A 21,883-nucleotide genomic window follows, 5' to 3' on the forward strand; every position below is an offset into this window, starting at 1 on the left:
TGTCCTGGGCTCAGGCAATCCTCATTTCTCCCAAGCAGCTGGGACTGTAGGCATGAGCCAGGTGAGCTAATGCACCAGGTCCACCAATGAGTCTTAACTGGGGAAGGCATAGGCTTAGATACAGGATCCAGGGCTGGAAAATGGAAGCTGAGAAGAATGACAAGTCATGCATAACTGGTTTCCAGACCAGCATCCACATCCTTTGGAAACTTGCAGAAATAAATGGAAGTTTTTTGTCCCACCCAGATGTACTGAACCAGAAATTGTTGAACTGGCCTTGGCCACCCAGCCCAGGATTCCTTTGGGTTATGTGTACCCACGGCCGTTTCCTGTGATCCTATGGGCTTAGTCAACCTGTGACACTAAGATAACTAGTGAAGCCCTGGTATGGTGGCTCCCACCTGTAATCCCAGCACTGGGGGGCCGAGGCAGGAGAATGGCTTGAGCCCAGGAGTTCTGCACCAGCCTGGGCAACAGTGAACCATCTAACCAAAAAAAAAAAAAAAAAAAAAAAAAAAAGCTGGGCATGGTGGCACATGCGTGTAGTCCCAGCTACCAGGGTAGGGGGTGGTGGTTGTTGGCCAGGGTGGGGGTTGGGTGGAAGGGCGAGGCTGCAATGAGCCCTGACCGTACCCCTGCACCCCAGCCTGGGTGACAGCAAGACCTTGTCTTTTTTTTTTTGAGATGGAGTCTTGCTTTGTCGCCCAGGGTGGAGCGCATTGGCGCGATCTTGGCTCACTACAACTTCTGCCTCCAGGGTTCCAGGAATTGTCCTGCCTCAGCTTCCCAAGTAGCTGGGATTACAGGCGCCCGCCATCATGCCAGGCTAATTTTTGTATTTTTAGTAGAGATGGGGTTTCACCACGTTGGCCAGGGCTGGTCAAACTCCTGACTTCAAGTGATCCACCCATCTCAGCCTCCCAAAGTGCTGGGATTACAAGCATGAGCCACCGTGCCAGGCCCAAAGTGCTCGGATTACAAGCATGAGCCACCGCGCCCAGCCCAAGACCTGTCTTAAAAAAAAAAAAGACAGTCGGGAATGCTACCTTACAGTCCCATTCTAAAACAATCTGTACCATCTGCTACCTCATACCTCATACTTTTAAGTTCTCAATGCAAGTCTCAAAGCTACCCTGAAAACAATAATTCCTTTTGCCATATTTTCAGGAATTCTGGGAACTAATACTATTCTCAACAGTCCTTCTATTTTAGCATGCTTTTCTGACTATAATACACTGTTGGGAAAAATTAACTCTAAAACTCTTGACAGTATATAATAACTTGCTTTTCTCCCATTCTAGAAAGTCTATTTTATGCAAGGGAGGAAGCTACATTCTAGCGTTCATTTTCTTTCTAATAGAGCCAGGATCTTGCTTTGTCACCCAGGCTGGAGTGCAGTGGTACGATCACGGCTCACTACAGCCTCAGACTCCTGAGCTCAAGTGATCCTCCCACCTCAGCCTCCCAAGTAGCTAGGACTACAGGCAAGAGTCACCACACCTGACTCTAGCATTCATGTTTTTTTCTTTTCAAACAGTCTCACTCTGTCGCTTAGGTTAGAGTACAGTGGTGTGATCTTGGCTCACTGCAACCTCCACTTCCCAGGTTCAAGTGGTTCTCCTGTCTCAGCCTCCCAAGTAGCTGGGACTACAGGCACGTGCCACCCTACCTGGCTAATTTTTGTATTTTTGGTAGAGACAAAGTTTCGCCATGTTGGCCAGGCTGGTCTCGAACTCCTGACCTCAGATGATCTGTCTGCCTTGGGCTCCCAAAGTCCTGGGATTACAGGTGTGAGCCACCATGCCGGGTCAAGCATTCATTTCCAGTTGCTTCTGTTTTATTAATTGTTGATAAGTATCAGTACTTACTTACAGCAATTTGTTTGGGTAGCAAAGCTGAAAACCTCTAGCCCATCCTTCAGTCTTAGTCAGGAAAGTATTCTAGACAACAGGCTCCAACAGTCTGTTTTAATTAGGAATTAAATAAGTTGAGATGGGGTGGAGTGGGATCATCAGAAGGCTCACATGGGACCGCTGGAGTTGGCAATCATAGCAATGTGAGGTTGGCAAGGGGAGCAAACCCCTTCAAGACAAGGCACAAACTATTTGGCAAGGAGAGATGAAGGGTGGGACCTCACTGTCAATGGACATGCTCAGGGAGGCCAGTGGATTACATGCAACAGGAGGATCATTCAGGCAACTTCAGCTATGAGGCTGGGCATCTGTGAGGGCTGAAGGCTCAGGCTGTTCGCAAAGGCTTGTGATTCACCTGGCAAAAAGACAACAGCAGGTGACACTTGGGAACATTTGGGAGGTTGAGGCCCCTGCTCTCCTGGGCTCCCATTTAGATGAATGGGCTACAGGGAGAACACACACGGCCGGGAGTCTTCTTTCTGGTGCCTTACCTTATCCTGTTTCCCTAAGTAAAGACATCAGGATCCACATACAATAAATCACTCAAGAGAAGAGAAGGGGTAGAGCCTTGTTTGCACTCTCCTTAGCTATGAATATTCCACTGCAGGCGTCCAGGAGGCTCCAAGGAACCCAGTTTGAAGGTCATCGGTAGGATCCAGGGCTTTTATTTACATATGCTTTTTTTTTTTTTTTTTTTTTTTGAGATGGAATCTCAGTCTGTTACCCAGGCTGGAGTGCAGTGGTGTGATCTTGGCTTACTGCAACCTCCGCCTCCTGAGTTCAAGTGATTCTCTTTCCTCAGCCTCCCGAATAGCTGGGATTACAGGTATGCGCCACCATACCTGGCTAATTTTTGTATTTTTGATAGAGATGGGGTTTCACCATGTTGGCCAGGCTGATCTCAAACTTCTGACCTCAGCTGATCCATCCACCTTGGCCTCCCAAGGTTCTGGGATTATAAGCATGAGCCACAGCGCCCAGTCCAACTATGCATTTCTTTCTCTGTTTTTTTTTTCTTTTTTGAGACGGAGTCTCGCTCTGTCGCCCAGGCTGGAGTGCAGTGGTGCAATCTTGGCTCACTGCAAGCTCTGCCTCCCGGGTTCTCACCATTCTCCTGCCTCAGCCTCCCCAGCAGCTGGGACTATAGGTGCACGACGCCATGCCTGGCTAATTGTTTTGTATTTTTAGTACAGATGGGGTTTCACCATGTTAGCCAGGATGGTCTCCATCTCCTGACCTCATGATCCGCCTGCCTCAGCCTCCCAAAGTGCTGGGATTACAGGTGTGAGCCACCGTGCCTGGCTTTTTTTTTTTTTTTTGAGATAGAGTCTTGCTCTGTCACCCAGGCTGGAGTGCAGTGGTGCAATCTCAGCTCACTGCAACCCGCCTCCTGGGTTCCAGCAATTCTCCTGCTTCAGCCTCCCGAGTAGCTGGGATTACAGGCAGACACCACCAAGCCTGGCAAATTTTTTTTTTTTTGCATTTTTCATAAAGATGGGGTTTCATTCGCCATGTTGGCCAGGCTGGTCTCGAACTCCTGACCTCAGGTGATCTGCCTGCCTCGGCCTCCCAAAGTGCTGGGATTACAGGCGTGAGCCACTGCACCCGGCACCATTTCTTTACCATACACATAATGCTTACTATACACCAGGCACTATTCTAAACACTGCAAATATTTGCTCGAGCCCCTCAACAATTCAACAGGGTAGTTTCTAATTATTAACTCAACTTTAAGGTGAGGAAACAGGTATAGAGAGATTGATTACTTGTCCAAGATCACAGTTAGCAGGCATTGTAGCTAGGATTAACAAAACAGTGGTTCCAGAGCCTGTTTGCTGACCTCGACCATGATCTACCGGTGAATTAACTGGGGAACCAAGAAAAGCAGTGATATGCCCTGGAATTAATTAACTGTCAATAGGCTGCAACTAGTTCCCTATACTAGTGGGGTGACCACAAGCACAGGTTGCAGAGACAGTTGACCTGGATTTCACTCCAGCTGCACCAGCAGAATGAGTAGGAACATGCTGGAAGTTCAGTTTCTTGACTTTGTAAAACCCTATATACCCTAAGGGTAATTTAAAACAACTCATTTATGTAGAAGCTTAGCACCGTGTCTGGCACACAGAAAGTGATTAATAAACATCAATGACTCCCAGGCCTGGATGCTGGTGAAATGCTACGCCTGCTGCGTTATACAACACAGGAACCTAGCAATTCTGCTCCTCAGCTCCAACCTGAGACCTCACCTGGGAGATGCTGACGCCTGTGAGTCTTTCCACACTCTCTGGCAGGCGGGTTAGAATGTCCAGTACTTCCCCAGTCACTTTGGCTGCCCCCATGGTCCCACTGCCGCTGGACACCAGTGTGATCTTATTGGCCGAAGTCAAGGGACCACTGATCTCCTCTGCCACCTGGCAGGAGAGAGATGCCCACTCAGTGCCCATGATCTGACCACACTCCTCATAAAACAACTTACCCTGGGTTTTAAGGTCCTCGTTCCATTGGTCATCCTTCCTTACTTTGGCCACTAATAATTCCTACCCCTAATTTAGGGTCCCCCTAGCCTGGTTCTCCCTAAGCCCCTCATTTCACCCCACCCCTTAGTCCCTGGTTCTATTTCCTCCTTTCTTGGTGCCCACACAACCTCCAGACCTGGGGCAGCTTCTCTAGCAGCATGTCCAGCTGAGCAGCCTCTTGGTACAGCTGGAAGGCTTCTGCCTTCTTGGCCATCTGCTCAGCCTCGGCTCGGGCTCGGGCCCCTATGGCAAAGGCCTCAGCTTCCCCACGCATCTGAGGGTTAAGGATGCTTGTGAGATTGACGGAAATCATTAAGAACAAGAAATCCCGGCTCAAGCAGCAACCCCCACCCTCTCCACAAGCCAGCAGGAGCTGCATCTTAACTCACCCGCACAGACTCAGCTTCTGCCTCTGCCTGCATAATTAGTTGGGACCTGTGGACAGAAGGAAAGTGGAGGGTGCAGCCCAGGGACTCAGTGTTGCAAAGGCAGAGGTTCCTGAAACCTAAAATCCATAGCAGTCCAGGTCGTGAAGGATTCAGCCCTCCATCTTGGGGTGCCTAGGTGGCAAGTGGGCTAGGAAGGGTCAGGAAGGGGACATTTACTTCTCTGCCTCGGCTAGGCGCTCCAGCTTGTAGCGCTCAGCTTCTGCTGGCTTCCGCACACGGGCCTCCAACTCTTTCTCCCGCCGGGCGATCTCCTGCTCCTGCACTGCCACCTGCTGGGCCCGCTCCACCACCTGCACCTGCACCCGCTGCTCCTCAATCTGCTGCTTAGTCTTGGCCACCTGGGTAGGAGGGGCGCTCTGAGTCAGAAGTGAAGAGGAAGTGCCCCGGAACCAGAGCTCCAGAGTGGGATATAAAAATAGGAGCTGGTGGCCGGGCGCGGTGGCTCACGCCTGTAATCCTAACACTCTGGGAGGCCAAGGAGGGTGGATTGCCTGAGTTCAGGAGCTCAAGACCAGCCTGGTCAACATGGTGAAACCCTGTCTCTACTAAAATACAAAAAATTAGCCAGGTGTGGTGGCACACGCCTGTAGTCCCAGCTACCTGGGAGGCTGAGGCAGGAGAGTTGCTTGAACCTGGGAGGTGAAGGTTGCAATGAGCCGGGATTACGCCACTGCACTTCACCCCGGGCAACAGAGTAAGACTCCATCTCCAGCCCGGCGCGGTGGCTCACACCTGTAATCCCAGCACTTTGGGAGGCCAAGGCGGGCAGATCACAGTGAAACCCCGTCTCTACTAAAAATACAAAAAATAGCCGGGCGCGGTGGTGGGTGCCTGTAGTCCCAGCCACTCGGGAGGCTGAGCCAGGAGAATGGCGTGAACCCGGGAGGTGGAGCTTGCAGTGAGCCGAGATCGCGCCACTGCACTCCAGCCTGGGCAACAGAACTAGACTCTGTCTCAAAAAAAAAAAAAAAAAAAAAAGACTCCATCTCCAAAAAAAAAAAAAAAAAATAGGAGCAGGTACATGAAGGTAGGTCCCCTCCTGCTTGGCCAGCCCAGTGGAGTCCAGTGTTCCTCTGATGAGCTCCCGTTTAATCTATTTTTCCCACCTGTGCCCCCTTCTAGAGTATAAATACCTGGAGGGCACTGAGCACATGGTGGCCTTCTGTTATCTCCAGTCTTGCTCAAATCCCCCCACTGTTGCTAGAATAACCTTAGTGCTAGCCTAGGCTACTGCAATAGCTGACTTATTTTTTGTGGGGGTGGGGACACGTGATCTTTTTTGTCTTTTGCATATGGTGCAGATTTAACAGAAAAAAAAGTAAACCACGAGAAAGCTTCTTCCTACATTCTCCAAACCACGTGGATCCCTTTTCCAGAAGTAACCACCGAGACCAGCTTCTTGTGTATCCTTCCAGGGGATACTCTGAACATCTACAAGAATGTGTGTATTCATAGAATTCCTCTTATTTAAGCAGATTTATTTATTTTCTTTTTTTCTTTCTTTTAGGTAAAGTTTCGCTCTATTGCCCAGGCTGGAGTGCAGTGGCGTGATCTTGGCTCAGTGCAACCTCCACCTCCCAAGTTCAAGCTATTCTTTTGCCTCAGCCTCCCAAGCAGCTGGGACTACAGGCATATGCTACCACATCTGGCTAATTTTTGTATTTTTTTTTTAGTAGAGGCAGGGTTTCACCATGTTGGCTAGGCTGGTCTCGAACTCCTGATCTCAAGTGATCTATCCACCTCAGTTTCTCAAAATGCTGGGATTTTGGGAGGCTGAGGCGGGAAGGATCCTTTGAGCCCAGGAATTTGAGAATAGCCTAGGCAACATGGCGAAATTCCATCTCTACAAAACATACAAAAATTAGCCAGGTGTGGTGGCATATGCTTGTAGACCCAGCTACTCGGGAAGCTGAGGTGGGAGTATTGTTTGAGCCTCGTAGTTGAAGCTATAGTGAGCTGCGATTGTACCGCTGCACTCTATCTAGCCTGGTGGACAGAGTAAGACTCAGTCTCAAAGAGGAGGAGAGGAGAGAAGAGAGAAGAGAAGGAAAGAAAGGAAGAAAGACTAGTCAAGTGCAGTAGTGAGAAGTAGGTAAAGAGCAGAACAAAGAGTTCAATCTGTAACTGACTGAACAATCAATTGAGATAACTCACTACCTTTGGACCAGCCTCTGTCTTTATCTTTAAAAAAAAAATCATTTTGGCTTTAGTGAGGTTTTAGGAGAGAGTAAAATTAGCTACATTCGTTTAATCCATCATCTCTGAAAAAGAGCCCAACTCATCTCTTACTTCTTTTTTTTTTTTTTTTTTTTGAGACAGAGTCTTGCTCTGTCACCCAGGCTGGAGTGCAGTGGTGTTATCTCGGCTCACTGCAAGCTCCATCTCCCGGATTTATGCCATTCTCTTGCCTCAGCCTCGCGAGTAGCTGGGACTACAGGCGCCCGCCACCACATCTGGCTAATTTTTTGTATTTTTAGTAGAGATGGGGTTTCACCGTGTTAGCCAGGATGGTCTCGATCTCCTGACCTCATGATCTGCCCGCCTCGGCCTCCCAAAGTGTTGGGATTACAGGCGTGAGCCACCGCGCCTGGCCTTGCTTCCTCTCTTCATACAGTCCATTCTCCACAAGGCAACCAGACTGATCCCTATACAAATATAAATAAGACCATGGCACCTTTCTGCTTGAGGTTCTCCAATAGCTTTCCACTGTGCTTTCAATTCTCTTTATGTCTCCATCATGACCACACAAACCCTTTGTGATCTGGCCGTCAAGCCTTTCCTCCTCATTCACAGCACACCAGCCTCCTCAGATCAGAAACCTCCTTTCTGTCTCCACCTCATGGCCTTTGCACTTACTGGTCCTCCTGCCTAGCCACTAGCTCTACCTATCTATCTACCTTAGACGGAGTCTCGATTGATTTATCTATTTATCTTAGAAGGAGTCTCGGTTGTCACCCAGGCTGGAGTGCAGTGGCGCGATCTCACTCCCACCTTCTGGGTTCAAGTGATTCTCATGCCTCAGCCTCCCGAGTGTCTGGAATTACAAGCTCACACCACCACACCCGGCTACTATTTTTTGTATTTTTGGTAGAGATAGGGTTTTACCATGTTGGCCAGGCTGGTCTCAAACTCCTGGCCTCAAGTGATCTTCCTGTGTCGGCCTCTCCAAGTATTGGGATTACAGGCATGAACCACCGCACCCAGTCACATATGACTACTTAAAAAGTACAGGCTAGAATGTTCTTGGCCCAGAACTCTACATTGTTTCTTCCTATCTACAGGTCTGATCTCAAACACCACTTCCTCATAGAAACTTTCTCTGACCACCCGCTAACCTAATAACTCCCCTCCCACGGTTTTTCACATCACCCTGTTTATTTCCTTCACAGCACGTAAACAAGAATTATAGCCTGGGAAGGTCATTTACTTGCTTACTAGCTGTTTCCTGTGTCATAATGTAAGCTGCATAAGGGCAGGAATGTTTTCTGTCTCATTCATATTTACAGCCTCACCTCCAAAATGATGTCTGGCACATAGGAGGCACTTAACAGATATTTGTTGAATAAATCCTTTCCTGAACACCTAGCACATTGCCTGGTGCATAAGAAACTGATAAAAGTTGAAAAGAGCCCAACCAGCCCAATCCCTTAATCTGCAGACAAGTAAGGTCATGTTTAGAAGGTTAAGAACCTTATCCATAGCTTTACTGCAAGCTAGCAGTTTCCATTATGGTAATCCTTTTCAAACTCAAACTCCAATGTGCATACAAATCACCTAGGAATTCACCTCGAGATTTTGTTAAAATGCAGGTTCTGATTTAGTTGATGAGGGCCAGGGCCTGCAATTTTGTATTTCTAATAAGCTTCGCAGTGATGCTGTAGCTGCTGCTAGGTAGAACACAGTTTGAGTTGCAAAGCTCTATGGCATGCTCAACCTGTCAAGTCACCCAGGAATTTAACATAATAACAAAAGATGTTTTGTACCTTCATTATGCTTTCAGCCTGTACCAACTCTTGACAAAAACGAAATGCATAACATTGCTATCCTTTGGGTAAAGGTCTCAAAGTACAGTTGACTTTCATTGTTCTTGGTAGTTCTGTTCTATAAAGTAGCCATAAATGCTGAATTAGTTAGTACCTAATTTGTTCCTAGAAGAAATACAGGGCTAGGTTTCTGTGAGCCTCTGGTCACAACATTTTCATCAACTGATCAATATAAAGCCTTGCTTTATATGTATTTCTGTTTAAAGACACCTTATGTAAACTATATTATTGATTCATTAACACTGAACTCACAGCTAACAGCACTACAACTCCTGCATGAACGAAGCTTACCTAACACATGTATTTCTTCCGTAAGGCACATCATAGCCTGCTTGCACTAAAGGACACCAGACAGCACCCCAGTACTGATGCTTGGGGGACATTTTAAAGAGCGAAATCACCAAGAAAAAGCACAAAACCGCAAAAAACATGGCAGTAAATATACTGCGAAAATAACATGGCTTATGATATGAGAGCTGAAACAAGGTGGCAGAGCATCTCCTTGCTCAACCTCACCTGGGCACTGCACATCAGGTGGCTCAGCTATCTCACCACTCTGTGCGTGTCTGCAAATGATTCTGAAAGTGCAGCGACTTTATTGGTAACCTTTTGAGGTTACCAACACATTTTAGTGAATAGGCAAATTCTCAGATACAAATAATGAAGAATGAAGATCAACTATATCTCCTGGCAATATCAAGGGCTGCCCATATCTCACTTTGCAGGATCCAATGTCCAAGTCCATGTTTTCCTTCTTCATACCCTTTTTTGATTAACCAGGGGCTGCTGTTAGCCCATAGCATGCCTCTGTGCAAATTAGAAATTCCTCTGTGTAGATACAGACCCATGTCAGCACTGCTTGATTAGAGGGGCATGGGCCGGATCTGAGTTCGGATCCACTTTCTCAGTCAGATACCCTTGCACAGACACAGTCTGCTCCAAACATATGACCAGCCTTATTGATCATATCCCTTCTTGAATTTCTTTTTTTTTTTTTTGAGATGGAGTCTCACTGTCACCAGGCTGGAGTGCAATGGCATGGTCTCAGCTCACTGCAACCTCCGTCTCCTGGGTTCAAGCAATTCTCCGGCCTCAGCCTCCCGAGCAGCTGGGACTACAGGTACGTGCCACTACACCTGGCTAATTTTTGTATTTTTAGTAGAAACGGGGTTTCACTATGTTGGCCAGGTTGGTGTCGAACTCTTGACTTTGTGATCCACCTTCCTTGGCCTCCCAAAGTGCTGGGATTACAGGCATGAGACACCGCTCCTGGTCTTTTTTTTCTTTTCTCTTTTTTTTTTTTTTTTTTTGAGACAGGATCTCGCTGTCACCCAGGCTGGAGTGCAGTGGTATGATCTCAACTCACTGCAACCTGCACATCCTGGCTCAAGCGATCCTCCTTCCTCATCCCCCAAGCAGCTGTGCCTACAGGCCCAAGCCGCCATGCCTGACTAATGTTTGTATTTTTTGTAGAGACAGGGTTTCACCATGTTGCCCAGGCTGGCCTTGAACTCCTGAGGTCAAGCAATCAGCCTGCCTTGGCCTCCCAAAGTGCTGGGATTACAGGCATGAGTCACCACACCCAGCTGGCCTTTTCTTTAAAGCTTTTCAGCTGTAACATCTGAGTCTTTTAAATCTCTCCTCATATAGGGGAGCTGGTCCACTGATGGAGAGCCAGAATAAGAACAAAGTTAGAGTATGAGAAGTAGTGGTTCCTGAGACGGACAGCCTGAGAGGAATGGGGAAGGGGCAGAGAGCAGCCTGGCCATCTGCCCAGTGCAGTGGCTCTGACCTGAAGCTGATAGGCCAGGTCAGCCTGTGCTCGGCGGGTGTTGACCTCGATGTCATAGGCGGCCTTCTTCAGCTCGTAATCTCTCTGTGCCTTGGCCATCTCGATCTCACTCAGGTACTGAGCGGACACCTTTTCCTGCTTGGCTTTAGCTTCCTGTCCAAGCAGAGACCAGGTAGGAAATGTCAGGGCAGTGGGAGAAAGGCCACGGGGAGAGCCTGCTTCCCACCAAGGTTCTCTGTCTGCCTCAAGTATTTTCCCTGCTCACCCAGCACCCCTGCTTCTTCTCAGTTGTGCCACTTCTATCCCCTTTCCCACTAAGCAACCCCCATCTCTCTCACCCGGATCCCAGCATCTCTCTTGGCCTCTGCTTCTCCAATCCGTGCATCTTTTTGGACTTGAGCTGTTCGAGCCTTTCCCAAAGAGTGCAAATAGTCCTGTGGGAGAGATGTAGAAATTAGTCCCTTGGACCGCTTAAGAGATGGGAGCAAGGAAGTGGGGAAGGATCAATTGCCCAGTTTTACCTGGTCATCGTGAATGTCCTTCAGAGTGTAGCTAACCACACTGATGCCCATGTTGACCAGGTCTGAGGAGGCCACTTTGAAAACCTGCTCTGAGAATTTCTGCCTGTCCTTATAGATCTCCTGTGATAACAGGATGGTGGGGAGAGGGGATGTAAGGTTTCTTTTTTTTTTGGCTCACTGCAACCTCTACCTCCTGGGTTCAAGCGATTCTCTTGCCTCAGCCTCCCAAGTAGCTGGGATTACAGGCACCCACCACCATGCCCAGCTAATTTTTGTATTTTTAGTAGAGATGGGGTTTCACCAGGTTGGCTAGGCTGGTCTTGAACTCCTGACCTCAAGTGATCCACCCGCCTTGGTGTCCCAAAGTGCTGGGATTACAGGCATGAAGCACCCTGCCCGGCCGGGATGTAAGCTCTTAGATCCACTGTCTCTCACAGACTAGTGTGGTCCTTGGGTCCCCCTCATTTTGGCATCATTCCAGATGGTTCCCTGCCCCAGGCCAACCTCCACAGTCATGTGGGCCATTATGGCCCTCTGGTGGCCCTCTAACGTCTCCAGGGCAATGTGGGCAATCTCAGCCTCCGTCTTCCCCAGGAACATCTGACAGGCGGCCGCCAACATCTCCTTGTTCTGCCCCTGGATTTTTACCTGTAGCCAGAGTAGGGGTAGGAAAGGTGTGGTCTCATGAAGTCAGATAAGAAGCAGAGAAGGGAGAGCCCTCAAAGAAATGCTTCTTCCATTTCAGGGAAAGAAAGAAGGAGGCGGCAAGTGCCTTGGGGGTGCCTGGAAAAGATGAGACTAGCAGAGGAACTTCTCTGCAGGCAAGGATTGAGAAGGCTGTGGCCAGAAGATGTCTTAATGTCTGGGGGAGAGGTTGATGGGGAAGTAGACTTTGGGGAAAAGGCTCTGAAAGCCTCACCTGGGCAATGCCAGTGACTGAGATGGGGACCCCATGGCGAGTGTAAACCTTTTCACTCTTGACATTGAGGGTCAGTGTGTTGAGAGAGATCCTAGGGGAAAAAGAAGGGAGAGACAGTAAGAAAAGGAGGAAAAAGAGAAAATGGGAGGTTCCCCTTCCCTGGTTCCCTTCTTGCCTACCTCTGGATCTGCTGGATGCAGGGCAGGACAAAGACTCGTCCTCCAGCCACCATGACTGGGGGGCTTCGGCAGAACCCTGCAAAGTGAGGAGCAGTGAAGAACTGTGGCAGAGCTTGAATGTGGAAGACTGAGGAACTGGCGGGGGCAAGGGGACAGCAACCCACAGGAGAGAATCTGGGAGCTGGAGGGGAAGCAATCTGGGCCTTGGAATGGTGGGAATCAAACTGGGCAGTTCGTGGTCATCAAGGGGCAGAAGTCTGGGGCTGGGAAGCTGGTAGGGAGAGGGAGAAGGGGCAGAGGCCAGACTCACAGGGGTTCTGGGGTCACTGGCTGGGAAGGGTACAACAGTACTTACCGGAGACCACCATGGCCTCATTTGGGCCACAGGTGAAAAACATGGTTCAGGCTGGAGCTGGAGGAGAGGGAGGGAAAGCCGTTGCGGATGGGGAAGGGGCGCTGTGGCGTCCGCAGGGGCCCATCCTTTCCCTTTCCCGTCAGGCCCTCTCAGTCTGCATCCGCCACAGCCTCCTGTCCCTTCCGCACCCATGGGTCCGCTAAAGTTTTTCCCTGCAAAATCCTGAAGATCCCCAGCGACCTCTTCCCCGCCTGCGTACGGTCCCTCCCTTCCCCTCGCCGCTCCCTTTGATAAAGGTCCCCTGCGCCCAGAGGCCTGAAGATCTTTCCCCTCCCTCCCTGCTTCTCGGCAGCCCCAGGCTCCATCTCCCCTCCCCCACTCACCTTCCTGGACACCGGCGGCGGCCCGGCTGGGGTCTCGGGAAGGGCGGGGGCGCGCAGGGACCTGGAAGCCGAGCAGGGGCCGCTAGCGGACCAGCCTTCCTGGGTCCGCTCCCGCGTTCCCCACCCAGCCGCACCCAGTTGCTGCTGCAGACGCGACCCCGCCCCCCGCAGCAGACTAAGCACCCCCACCTCGCCCCGCCTCGGCCCTGTGAGCTTGGCCCGCCCCTTTCCCGGCAGGCCCCGCTCGAGTCCGCAGCCCGCCCACCCGTTGGCTCCTGGGCCCAGCCCGGCTGCCTGGTTAGCCCAGGGGCGGCTACATCCCTGCCGCCCCAATCACCGCCCTTCTTGAGCTGGGCCACGCAGCTCCACGCTCCGCCCCTGGGCCCGGGACTTGACCTCCGCGGCCCGGCACCCTGGCGTAAGGGTGATTGCCACATCTCGGATTCGCCGCGGGGCAACTACCTGGGAAAACCGCAGACTGGGCAATGAAAGACTGCATCGGGCAACCGGATGCTGGGTTCTGTTGACTCCAGGAAAAGGAGCTCCCGGGCCCAGGGAAGTGCGCGGGCTGGGGACTGGGCCACGGCGCCTCCCGCCGGTCCTTGCCATCTGAAGGCGGGGAGGAGTGGGGAGTCGGCGTTTGCAAAGATACACTCAAGACTGCAGACAGTAAATCAAGTTTATTTGTGTTCACAGAACATACCGGGCAATCTCGACAGTCGCCCCGTGACAGCCCACCAACCCCCAACCCTCTACCCCGCAGCCTCTCCCTAAAGGCGACTTCAAGAAGATCAAAGGATCTCACGGATCTCATTCCCAATGGTCCGCCGAAGTCTCACACAGTAGACAGACGGAGCTGAGATGCTGGAGGATGCAGTGTCACCTCCTAAACTTACGACCCACCACCAGACTTCATCCCAGCCGGAACGTCCTCCCCCACCCGAGTCCTCCCCACTTCTTCTCCTACTCTGCCGCAGTTCCAGGTGTCCTGCCTCCACCAGTCCCACAAAGCTCAATAAATACCAAGAGACCTGTGTTTACAGCAGGGGGAACATCTCACACCCTTGCATAAGTTAAAATAAATATTACGTACACCCCTTCATCACCTAGGAGGACGTACATAAATACATATAAATATTAATTAGGAGCAATAAGAAATAAATTAACGACGCTCTAATTCCCACTGGGCCTAGCCCCAGCTTGGCTGTGCCTCGGTCTATGTGCGCCTCAGTCCCGCCTCAAGCACTGGGTGTCGTCTCCGCTGTAGTGTTCTGAGTTCAAGTTGCCTCGGAAGTCCCAGTTTGGGATACGCTCTCACGCACCAGGTACGCCTGGTGTTTCTTTGCGGTTTTTCGGATTCTTTTTGGGGAGTGCGGGGAGTCAAAGTCAGAAGGCGGCTGGGTGTTGCTGGAGGAAAGTGCTGAGGTCCAAAGCGTAGTCCGAGGGCTCCGAAGTCAGATTAAAGGGCTCGAGGACCGGGGGCACAGGGGTGGGCGCCTGGGATGCGGTGCTGGGGGCGTCCTCCGGAGGCAGGGGCGCTGGCACGCCCTCTTCAGCTATCAGGATCTGGCAGAAGACGATGGTGAGCAGCAGAAAAAGAAGCCTTTTGGCTGGGTTCGGTTCCTCGACTGGCAGCTGGCGCCGGACCTAAGGGGTGACAAAAAAGGAGACAGGTCAGGTCGAGGCCTCTGGAGTCGAGTCGTTCCCCAGTGACTCCAGGGCAGCACACCCCGCGAATGCCCACTTCGGCGATACTCACCACTCGAGGGTAGAGAACCCTGCGGCTGCGCTTTCGGTGCCCGCGAGAGGTGCTGGGGCGCCCGGCGGGGACCGCTGCGGGCTCCGGGAGAGGGTCGAAGGTGAAGATCTCAGGACCGGAGCCCCGCCGGGGTCCCGGGTTGGTGGAGGGGGCCGGGGTCGGGGCCTGCAGGATGGTCATGGTCGGGTGGCAGCTGCGAGAGTGACACATGGTGCCCTGAGCGGAGTGTAAGGCCAAGTGCAGGCCGGCTGCCGGCAGAGTTAATTTATGGGCTCCTGGAAATTGGGCGGGTCCTTCTAACTCCTCCTCCCGCAGCTGGGGAGCGGTTGGCAGCAGCGGTCTGGAAATTCCGACGATTAAACAAAGGGAGTGGGTGGAGACTTGGCGTGCGCAATCCTAGGCGCCCAACTGTACGTTGAGTGTGTGAGTCGCGAGTGGGGGTGGGTGAGATCCCGGGCTGTAGGCACATGTCGGGGCATGTGGCATCTGGAGAGGGGTTCGCGACAGCCTAGGAGATGGTTTAGCCACAGGACCCCTCACAGGCCCCAGCACTAGGGACCCAAGAGGGCTTTTTTTTTTTTTTTTTTTTTTTTTTTTGGAGACGGGGTCGCGTTCTGTCGCCAGGCTGGAATGCAGAGGCGCGATCTCGGCTCACTGCAATCTCTGACTCCCTGGTTCAAGCGATTTTCCTGTCTCAGCCTCCCCAGTAGCTGGGAATACAGGCATGCACCACCATGCCCAGCTAATTTTTGTATTTTTAGTGGAGACGGGGTTTCACCATGTTGGCCCGGATGGTCTGGATCTCCTGACCTCGTAATCTGCCTTGCTCCCTCCGTCCTTCTTCTAGTAGTCTCAAGTTGCTATTGTTGCCATCTTTATGTCCATGAGTTCCCAATGTATGGTTCCCACTTATAAGTGAGGATGTGTGGTATTTGGTTTGCCTGCCTCGGCCTCCCAAAGTGCTGGGATTACAGTCGTGAGCCGCCGCGCCCTGCCAATGGGGCTTTTTATTGGAGATCAGGCCGTCCTGGTACAACACTGACCCAGTTACATGTGCACATTCATGTACTTGTAGGTATCCTTGGAAAATACACTCCCCAAGAAGGAAATCGTTACAGAAATAGTCAAGATTAAGAGAGAAATGAACACAGTAGCACACACAGACACAAACCTGCCTGCCTGAGCACATATGAAGACACACACCGCATACTCATAAAAAAGAATGAAATTATGTGCTTTGCAGCAACATGGATGCAGCTGGAGGCCATTATCCTAAGAGGATTAACTCAGGAACAGAAAACCAAATACCACACATTCTCACTTATAAGTGGGAAACATTGAGAACTCATGGACATAAAGATGGCAACAATAGCAATTTGAGACTACTAGAAGAAGGATGGAGGGAGCAAGGCAAAAGTTGAAAAATTATTGGGTACTATGCTCAGTACCCCAAACCTCAGCATCATGCAGTATACCTAGGTAACAAACCTGCACATATACCCCAAAATCTCAGATAAAAGTTGGGGGAGAAAAAAGGACAGAAAGATTAAAAAAGTAATATACAATGGTGGGGCATGGTGGCTTTCGCCTGTAATCCTAGCATTTGGGGGAGCTGAGGTGGGAGGATCACTTGAGCTCAGGAGCCTGGGCAACATAGTGAGACCTTGCCACTATAAAATAATAACACACAATTAAATATTATTCAGCCATAAAAAAGAATTAAATCCTGGAAAAAAGGAAAACACATACCACATGCACATACCAACACACGTACACAGCAAAGGTGCAAAGATTGTATAGGGGCAGTTCAGCAAAACTACTCTCTTAGGAGTGTGCAGACATATTCAAATAAAGGCTGGTGCAGAGGGCCACAGATACAAAGGCAAGAGGTTAGCAGCCATCTAGATTTGCCCCTTGCTGTGAGTCAAACAACCAAATTTATGGGAAGAACATTCTAAATCGTGAGACATACAAATGTTACAGTAATGGTAATTACTCAACTTAAAGCAGATTCACATTTCCATAACTTCCTTACAGACAGCTGCTCGTGGACACAGAATTTAACTTTTTATTTATTTATTTATTTTTGAGATAGGGTTTGGCTTTGTTGCCCAGGTTAGAGTGCAGTGGCATGATCTCGGCTGACTGAAACCTCTGCCTCTTGGGCTCAAGCTATCCTCCTACCTCAGCCTCCTGATTATATATATATATAATTTTTTGTAGAGCCAGGGTTTTGCCATGTTGCCCAGGCTGGTCTTGAACTCCTGAGCTCAACCAATCTGCCTGCCTCGGCCTCCCAAAGTGCTGGGAGCCACCGCACAGAATTTAACATCTTTTGAGCATTCACCTGTTTCAGGTGCCCTCTGTTGAGGGTACTGCTGTTGAGAATCCTGAGGCTAGTTTCAGTATAAGTGCTGTGCCATGCAGCTGCCCGAGGAAAGCCAGATAAAGCTGATACTCCAGCCGTGAGGGCCTTACCCTCCAGCATGAAGAGGGAAACATGGCCAGGAGAGCTCTCTATCTCTCTGTCTCTCTGTTGGTCTCTCTCTCTCTCTCTCTTTTTTGTTACATTGAGTTTCTGCCTGAAGGAAAGGCAAGCTTTCTTGAAGATCCTAAGAAAGGCCGGGCGTGGTGGCTCACACCTGTAATCCCAACACTTTGGGAGGCCAAGGCGAGTGGATCATTTGAGGTCAGGAGTTTGAGACCAGCCCGGTCAACATAGTGAAACCCTGTCTCTACTAAGAATACAAAAATTAGCCAAGCATGGTGGCACATGTACGTAATCCCAGCTACTTGGAGGCTGAGGCAGGAGAATCACTTGAACTCAGGAGGCAGAGGTTGCAGTGAGCTGAGATTGTGCCACTGCACTCCAGCCTGGGTGACAGAGTGAGACCCTGTCTCAAAAAACAACAAACAAACAAACAAAAACTAAGAAAACTGAAGACTAAGTGTTAAGGGGGACCCAAAAGAGCTAGTGTTCACATCTATCCAATCAATCAGGGAAGGCTTCATGGAAGAGTGGCACTGGTGGTGGGATATGACAAATTCAGATGTGGAGGATGACTGTAAGAATGGAATTAGCAAAGACTTTGAGCTGGAAAAGTACAGGATGTGTTTGGGGAATCACAAGAAAAACAATCTCAGAGTAAGTTTCCTGTAAGGGAGTAGTGGGATGTAATAATGGCTGGAAAGGAGTGGAATTGGGCAGAGTGGGGAGAGCAGAGCTGCTAGGTCTGGAGCCTGGGTTTCACTCTAGACTGTAGAGCTTGTGGGTTGCTGGATGAGATAAAGGGAAGAAAATTCAAGCAGGGAACTGACTGGGATGAGGAGTGATGCTCTGGATGGGGAGAAACTAAGGCAGGAGACAGGAGGCTATTGGAGGGGCTCAGGTAGATGGTAACAAGAGCCTGAGAAGGTGGCCCTAAGAGACATTCCTAGCATAAGATAATCAGAATTGGGCAATGAGGTGGACATCATTAGGGGAAGGGAGCATGGGGGAGGGAGGGTTGCCGACAGCAAGAGGATGAAAAGATCTGAGATTACTCCAGAGATTTGAAATACATCTGGCTCAGATCTTTCCACCATCATTTTAAGCCTGCTGCACAAAGTGAATACACATATGATCTCTTCCATTGGAGGCTGTGTCATACACGTCTTTGTGTCCTCCAGAGAACCCAGCATGGTATCTTGTAGGCAGCAGTTGCTCAATAATCTTGTTAAACACCAGGTGAAATGTACAACTGGAGGTGTGCATATAGTATTCCCACCTTGGCTGGGTCACACCAAGCTTCTGAGATGTGGTTATACTCCTCCAAACCACTCATACAAATGTACAACGTCTTTAGAAAAGCTGGGACAATTCTTACACAGACACCAAACAGGAAACACTTCTCCCATTTAGGAAACACTTACAGGGATTTTTCAATCAAGAACATGTAGGAACACAAATAAGAGGACAGGCCACAACCGGCTAGAAATAGATACACTACTGCTGTGTGTACAATTCCTGGGCCTACAAGTCACTTTATTTTATACTCACTACTCTTATCTAAATACACAAGATCCCTTCCCCATTACACACTTCTTCCTGGCCTGCATAAAACACACCTCCTCTGTAAACAAAGGCGCATTGCTTTCCCATGCCTGCCTTCACACCTGCCATCATTCTTACATTTACACCCAAGCACAGGGAGCCCACCCCCACCCCCAACATCCTTATTCCAAGGCAACTCGCAACTCGCACGCTACACAATGACCAACATAAACCCATGACTACTTACACACGTGCACAGACCCTCACACTCACGCAGACATAAATTGGGAGTAGGGAGAGCTAGTGATGATGGAAGAAAACTAGTGGGTGGGAGAGAGAACACAGCACCAAAGTTTAAGAATGCATTACTTGTTTATGATGGAAAATTTCTCTAGGGCATTAGGCAGAGGAGGGGAAATGAAGGGGATGCCAGGATCTTGTTTTGCCACTACCTCCCACATCTGGAATCTGGGCCTGCAGTTGGGTCTAGTTATCCTCACTGTCCTCCTGGCACAGAGAGACCTTTCTTTGCGGCAACACCAGAACGGGACAAAGAGAAGACCTGAGAACTTGGACTGCTCACCATTCCCAACCAATCCCATTCCCATTCCTGCTACCCTCAGAGCCCCAGGGCTCTGCTCCTGCCCCTTCCTGCCACACAGGAAGCTAGGGAAAGGTTGGGGGTGAATCATTAAACCAATAAGGGGGTGGGGGAGTGCAGGCTGGGGAATGAGTTAAGGCCAGAAAGTGCCAGGGGCTGAGATGAGCAAACTGAACTGGCTCCCACTGCCCTGATCCTGGAGAAGCAGGCCCTTAGCCTCTTCCATTTCCAGCTCTCCTCCTCATTTCCTTCCCATCTTCCCCTAGATCACCATGTTCCTTCATTTCCCTCGTTTGACCTTTACCTTGATCCATCACCACTGCTAACCTCCTTCTCAGCCCCTTGTTTTTCTTCGTGACACATATCACGTTGGGGAATCATTTTATGTATTTACTTTTTGCTGTCGTTTGTCCCACCTACTGGAATATAATCTCCACGAGTGTACAGTGCCACATCTGACCTTTTTCTCATTAGATCTCTGTAGTATCTCTAGTACTTGGCTGTCACCTAGTAGGAGCTTAATAAATATTCTTAAATCTATCTCCTCTGAGGAGCTAAACCTCATCTCCAGAGAGCTCTGTTTATCTAGCCATGTTCCTTTAGAGGCCCCCATGTTTGCTCTTCAAAGAGGAGGTTGGTGGTACTCAGGTGTGGCTCAGGTGATCTGCCGCTGAATCAGGAACAATCGTGCAGTGACGACAGCGACAGCAAAGCCTTGGCCCGCGCCCTTTACAGTCCCTGACACAGGAGTGAGTCAGGCCTGCTGCCCCACCTGGGTACTGCTGCACTGCTGACCACAGGCCCAGAATGGGGGATGGCAGGAATGGGCACTGGCGGAGGCAGAATGGGCAGGGGAAAGGGAGGCAGAGATTTGGAAATGGGAGCATCTGAGAAAGGAAAGCAGGGTGAAGGGACTGTGCCAGGTTCCTGGGGTCAGGGAATGACAAGTGAAAACTTTTAGCTGCACCTGGTATTCAGTAGATCCTCAATAACTACTTGTTGGCTTGAGATGGGTTTGACATAGAAAGAAAACATGGAATAGCAGAAAGAACATATTGTAACCTAGTGGTGTTAGAGGAAATTGGGTTTAAGTGCCAGCTCTGCTACTTATTAACTAGGCAATATTGGGCCAGTTACTTAATGTTGCTGAAAATCTGTTTCCTCAATTGATAAATGGGCAAATTGACCTCTAGGTAACTGCAAAGATTAAGAATATAAACGTACTCCTTCTGGGCACATAGTAGGTGCTTCTTGCATGGAGCAGGGGCATTATTATAATTATGAGAAGAGGGACTGCTTTGGAACAGGGATGGGCAGCAGTGAGCCAACCCAGGAGTAGGGGACTGGAATGAGAAAATAACTGCTAACATCACCAGGAGATACAAGTTCTCTTTCTCTTTTTATTCCGCCCTCCCTCCCTCCCTCTCCATATCAGGCAGATTTTGTGGCTCTTTATTTTCCCCAGAGAAGCAAAGACTTCTGCATTTCCTGTTCAACTAATGCGAGTGATTTTATTTTTTATGTATGTCTTTATTTAATTTTTGAGACAAGGTCTCACTCTCTTACCCAGGCTGGAGTGCAGTGGCATGAACATGGCTTACTGCAACCTCAACCTCCTGGGCTCAAGTGATCCTCCCACCTCAGCCTCTTGAGTAGCTGGGACTCCAGGCACGTGCCACTATGCCCAGCTAATTTTTATTTATTTTGGTAGAGACAGGGTCTTGCCATGTTGCCCAGGCAGGTCTCAAAATCCTGGGCTCGAGTGATCCTCCCAACTCAACCTCCCAAAGTGATGGGATTACAGGCATGAGCCACAGAGTCTGGCCTTTATTTATTTAAAAAATGTAGTTTAGCTGGGCACGGTGGCTCACACCCGTAATCCCAGCACTTTGGGAGGCCGAGGTGGGTGGATCACGAGGTCAGGAGTTCGAGAGTAGCCTGGCCAACATGGTGAAACCCTGTCTGTACCAAAAATACAAAAATTAGCTGGGCGTGGTGGTGTGTGCCTGTAATCCCAGCTACTTGGGAGACTGAAGCAGGAGAATTGCCTGAATCAGGGAGGCAGACGTTGCAGTGAGCTGAGATTTCACCATTGCACTGCAGCCTGGGTGACAACAGTGAAATCCCGTCTCAAAAAAAAAAAAAAAGTCTTGCTCTGTTGTCCAGGCTGTAGTACGTGGCACAATCTTAGCTCACTGCAACCTCTGCCTCCCAGGTTCAGGCAATTCTCCTGCTTCAGCCTCCCGAGTAGCTGGGATTACAGGTGCACACCACCACACCTGGCTAATTTTTGTGTTTTTGGTAGAGATGGGGTTTCACCATGTTGGCCAGGCTGGTCTTGAAAACTCCTGACCTCAGGTGATCTGCCCCCCTAGGCCTCCCAAAGTTCTGGGATTACAGACATGAGCCACTGCAAC

At 49.9% G+C, this 21,883-nt stretch overlaps 2 protein-coding genes across 3 annotated transcripts; both read right to left on the reverse strand.

Annotated features, from left to right (window-relative positions):
- Window positions 1–1,953: 1,953 nt before the first annotated feature.
- FLOT1 (flotillin 1) lies at window positions 1,954–13,310 on the reverse strand. 2 transcript variants are annotated; one of them, XM_007973202.3, is made up of 13 exons: window positions 13,074–13,310; window positions 12,691–12,747; window positions 12,336–12,411; window positions 12,157–12,247; window positions 11,742–11,885; window positions 11,238–11,357; window positions 11,055–11,150; window positions 10,717–10,869; window positions 5,038–5,219; window positions 4,822–4,867; window positions 4,569–4,706; window positions 4,163–4,327; window positions 1,954–2,268 (listed from the first exon to the last, which is right to left on the reverse strand). In XM_007973202.3, exons 2-13 carry the CDS (start codon window positions 12,731–12,733, stop codon window positions 2,239–2,241), a joined length of 1,284 nt encoding a protein of 427 aa, XP_007971393.1. In that variant the 5' UTR covers window positions 12,734–12,747; window positions 13,074–13,310; the 3' UTR covers window positions 1,954–2,238. The 2 variants fall into 2 exon arrangements, with proteins under 2 accessions (XP_007971393.1, XP_007971394.1); XM_007973203.3 differs by lacking the exon at window positions 12,157–12,247 and having other exon boundaries at window positions 13,074–13,281.
- A 424-nt stretch (window positions 13,311–13,734) lies between these two features.
- Window positions 13,735–15,084, reverse strand: IER3 (immediate early response 3). The gene is made up of 2 exons (XM_007973201.3): window positions 14,833–15,084; window positions 13,735–14,720 (listed from the first exon to the last, which is right to left on the reverse strand). Exons 1-2 carry the CDS (start codon window positions 15,040–15,042, stop codon window positions 14,460–14,462), a joined length of 471 nt encoding a protein of 156 aa, XP_007971392.1. The 5' UTR covers window positions 15,043–15,084; the 3' UTR covers window positions 13,735–14,459.
- Window positions 15,085–21,883: the final 6,799 nt, after the last annotated feature.

Source organism: Chlorocebus sabaeus, chromosome 17, assembly GCF_047675955.1.
Source record: "Chlorocebus sabaeus isolate Y175 chromosome 17, mChlSab1.0.hap1, whole genome shotgun sequence".
Lineage (NCBI taxonomy): Eukaryota > Metazoa > Chordata > Mammalia > Primates > Cercopithecidae > Chlorocebus > Chlorocebus sabaeus.